The 3,857-nt window shown below is 39.5% G+C and overlaps 1 protein-coding gene and 1 long non-coding RNA gene across 2 annotated transcripts; both read right to left on the minus strand.

The window, feature by feature from the left end:
* Window positions 1-209: 209 nt before the first annotated feature.
* On the minus strand, window positions 210-839 carry LOC147510030 (uncharacterized). The gene is made up of 3 exons (XR_015216703.1): window positions 749-839; window positions 542-640; window positions 210-441 (listed from the first exon to the last, which is right to left on the minus strand). It is a non-coding gene; the product is annotated as an uncharacterized LOC147510030 (long non-coding RNA).
* Window positions 840-1,547: 708 nt separating this feature from the next.
* On the minus strand, window positions 1,548-2,665 carry LOC147510031 (protein FAR1-RELATED SEQUENCE 5-like). The gene is made up of 2 exons (XM_086597987.1): window positions 1,982-2,665; window positions 1,548-1,865 (listed from the first exon to the last, which is right to left on the minus strand). The coding sequence occupies exons 1-2, from the start codon at window positions 2,663-2,665 to the stop codon at window positions 1,548-1,550; spliced, it is 1,002 nt and encodes a 333-aa protein (XP_086454113.1).
* Between the last annotated feature and the right edge of the window lie 1,192 nt (window positions 2,666-3,857).

A 3,857-nucleotide genomic window follows, 5' to 3' on the forward strand; every position in this document is an offset into this window, starting at 1 on the left:
TCGTAGAAGAACGATGATCCATTTATGAACCGACATATGTCTGCTGATGGTCTTGTCTCATGGTGAGGGACAACCCCAACATCCCAACAATAAGAAACAACATAATATACAAACAATGCTTGTCAATATAGCGTATAGAATATTGCTCTATTTCATTGATTAAACCAAAGAAAATAAGAAAAAACATCATCATAGATACCACTACAAAATAATTTAGAAGCCAATCTTGAAATCTTCACCATTGTGCGATATTACAAAAATGCTTACAAAAATCTTGTTAGAAGATTAGCAACAACTGCTCTAAAGCTTAGCAGCATTGTACTCCTCTTTCCTAACGCCAACCATCCGTAATACGGAAAAAGACTCTCCCGTCGTCACTATAAAACTTTCCAACATTGAATTTCTCTGAAACCTTCCTCCCAACCTCATCCACGGGAAACGCTATAAGTTCAACAGGAGAAAAATAGTCACTCTAATGGTACAATCTAAGTTTAGTTTACTCCCTACTAGAAAAATTACATCGGTAAAAATTGTGTCATACCTTCCAAATCAGGACACCTACACTTTGTGTGCTCCGTAGATCGACACTTGCTACATTGCTTGGTCTTTCGAGATCCTCCTCCTTCATTACCAACTTCCACTACGCCCACCAAACAAGCAACATTACTTTGAACCCCATGAAAATAACAAACAAGAAACATTTTATTGTGTTTATAAAAAGAAGATAACGCGCAAAATTATCACTTACATCCAGTATCTCTATTTAACCCGTCATCATCCTCACTCACATCGGCAACTCCTGCAGCACGATCGACATAGTTGCGCTTAGCATTTGGACCTGTAAAAAGTGCACCACAAGAAAGATATTGACGAATACAAATCAGAATCAACAAACTTTTGTAACTATTTAATGTTAACAGACAAGTGAAATGTGGCAACGGTATAAGAAACTTACCCCCATCGTTTGGATGCAAAAGTGGACATGTTGGCCTTGTGTGCCCGACGATACCACAGTGGCCACACTTCTTTTTTCTTGTCTCATTCTGACCTTTCAATCTACTACATTTATGCGGCCTACCCTTCGATTTTACGTGTGGTGGATCATTAACAAATGGACGATGGGCGGTTTTAGGTGGGATGAAAGGCATCCCTACCTCGGCGATGCCTTTAGAAGATGGAATGCCATCCATTGTACCACTTTCTGGTGGAATATAAGGCATTTCAAAGGGAACTTGTGGACTGCCTTCAAAAGCTCTAGAAAAAGATGATAACATGGATTTAAAAACTTCACTGTTTTTGGCTGTTTGAGAGGCCCACAAACATATCTTCTTGCATTTCCCTATAAGCTCATTGTGACGAATAATGGAAGCAGCCTGCGAAGAAAAACTTGGATCGTTATTTGGAATGACAGATTTAGCAACTCGTGTCCATCTCCTTAAAAAACAGCTCTTGGGTATTTCACGAAGGTCCTCGTGTTTGTAAACTGAAATGATATGTCTACATGGAAATCCAAACGACTGAAATAGCCCACATGAACATCTAGCATCCTACTCTAAAAGGTTGTATTCCACACTCGTCTTTTTTTGCCTATTCAGATGATGGCTGATGGTGTATACACGAATATTGTCACCCACATCACGTTTATCTTCTACAGTGTACATCGATTCCTCCTGTAACTGCTTCATAAAAGCAAGAAAAGCAGCTCGAGTATTGATGGATTCTGCCTGCTTTGCATATTCAATCAAGTGGCTACCAATGAAAGGCTTTGTCATTGCAGTCCTTACCTCTTCTTCGTGCTCTCGGTGATGGATATTTGCAACTGCCAATTCCATTTTCCCAAATAGCTCAAGCAGCCACATCCCGGGCTTAACATGATGTCTTATAATAGAGTTAATAGACTCGCAATGTTGGTTGCTTCTGCAACCGCCAAAGAACTCACCATGAAGATACGATTCTGCCCTTTCGCCCGTTTCTTACGTACCTTCATCACCCATGTGTTATGACTAACTTCATATTTTTCCACTAGTTTGTCTCCACCTTTCTTCAACTCTCCCGAGAACATTTCATAAACATAATAGAGTGAACTCAATTGCAAATCCGGGATTTTGACATTGGTGATGCAATTTTTCAATACGTGCCAAGAGCACAGCCAGTGTTTCAAATCTGGATGAATAGATTTCAAAGCTTTACGAATCGCTGCGTCACCATTAGTAATGACTGATTTAGGGTGTTCACCACACATTGCGTCAATAAATGATTTCAATACCCACTTATAAGTGTCGTCGCACCCACTTATGATCATAGCAAAACCAAAAACTATAGTCTGTAGGTGGTTGTTGATTCCAGCAAACACAACGATCGGCATCTGGTACTGATTGCTCCTGTACGTTGAATCAAACAACAACACATCACCAAAGCTACAGTAATCCAGGCAGGAGGTGGAATCCACCCAAAACAGCCCAGCCAACTGCCCACTCGCATTTAACTCATAGTTGTAATGAAATAAAGGATCTAACTTCACCTTGTCCTCTAAGTTGGCAAGCAGTGTGTTGGCGTTGCCATCAATACAACGACTTCTCCTCTCTTTTCCCATTTTGTTATACAAGTCTTTTTTCATAAAACCAACATTAAGGAAACCTCCAGCTATATGTGCATAGTGACCCATCACTTGGCATTTATGAACACCGACATCATTTAGGCACGTAGCAAATTCCAACGCTTCTCGACTCACATTTCTATGTGACCGGGTTAGAAACATTGAACTTCGGATACCGCATACAAGTGGATGTGTGTGTTCCCCAATAAACTCTTTCACAGTCCAAAACTTTGCTTCAGAATCAAAAACAACAACAATGCAGGCTTTACAATTGAACCTAGTGGCCTGTCTGGATGTTCTTTTGGGTGTCATCGATTGGAGTTTATCTGCATGTCGTTAACTTTGGGATGAACACACAAATCTCCACTTAATAGCAACTCCATTTGGATGAATTCTATAAACATCCTTACGAACACTGAATCCAACTGATTTGGCATACTCATTATAAATAGTGTAGGCCTCGTCCGAGGTCTTGAACTGCATAGATAAAAATGTTGCTTTGTCTTCTATATAAGCCCTATATGTATGAGACTCTTCAGCATCGCTATCACTACTGTCAATATTTTCATTCTCCATCAGGGAAACAGTTGATTCCACATCCAGAGAATCACTTTCATCATACCCAAAACTTTGGAAACATAGACTTCTAAGAAACTCTTCGTCATCGCCTTATTCGATTCGTCATAGGAGTGCCTACCTAAATAAAGAAAACTTTTTTTAGTACAAACGACCTAAATATGAAAAATTCTAATGTACCTTAAAGAGAAGAGGAAAGATTAAATCGACTTCAGTGATTGGATGATAAACTAACCTCAATGTTCGAACGTATTCAAGCCGTGTAGTGTTGTTGGTTGCTGTCACTCTTTTTTGCTCTACTTTCTTGCTGTAAACTTTAGAGAGTGAAAGAAGTAAATGATTGACCATGAATTTAAGAAGAGGTGAAAGGGGTGAGAAGATTTGGGCGCGCAATCTAATTGAGAAGAATAGAAAATACGATAAATTGGGGATGAATGAAAATATGTGAAATGCCAACGCTACCCTTAGGTGGGCACTTCGGCTACCGGTTACGGGTTGGAAAATATGTGGTCAGGAATTGTGCGTAGCCATACATCACGCGCACTGAAGACATGCTCATATTATAATTACCAAAAAGTCAAATTCGGCTCATTTTATCCTTCCCCAATATTACCAACTTTCAATTTCCAACCACTACAATCCAAATTCTCCACAAATTTCCACACTTACTAAGATTATAATATGA

This window comes from Coptis chinensis, chromosome 3 (genome assembly GCF_015680905.1).
Source record: "Coptis chinensis isolate HL-2020 chromosome 3, ASM1568090v1, whole genome shotgun sequence".
NCBI classification, from domain to species: Eukaryota; Viridiplantae; Streptophyta; class Magnoliopsida; order Ranunculales; family Ranunculaceae; genus Coptis; species Coptis chinensis.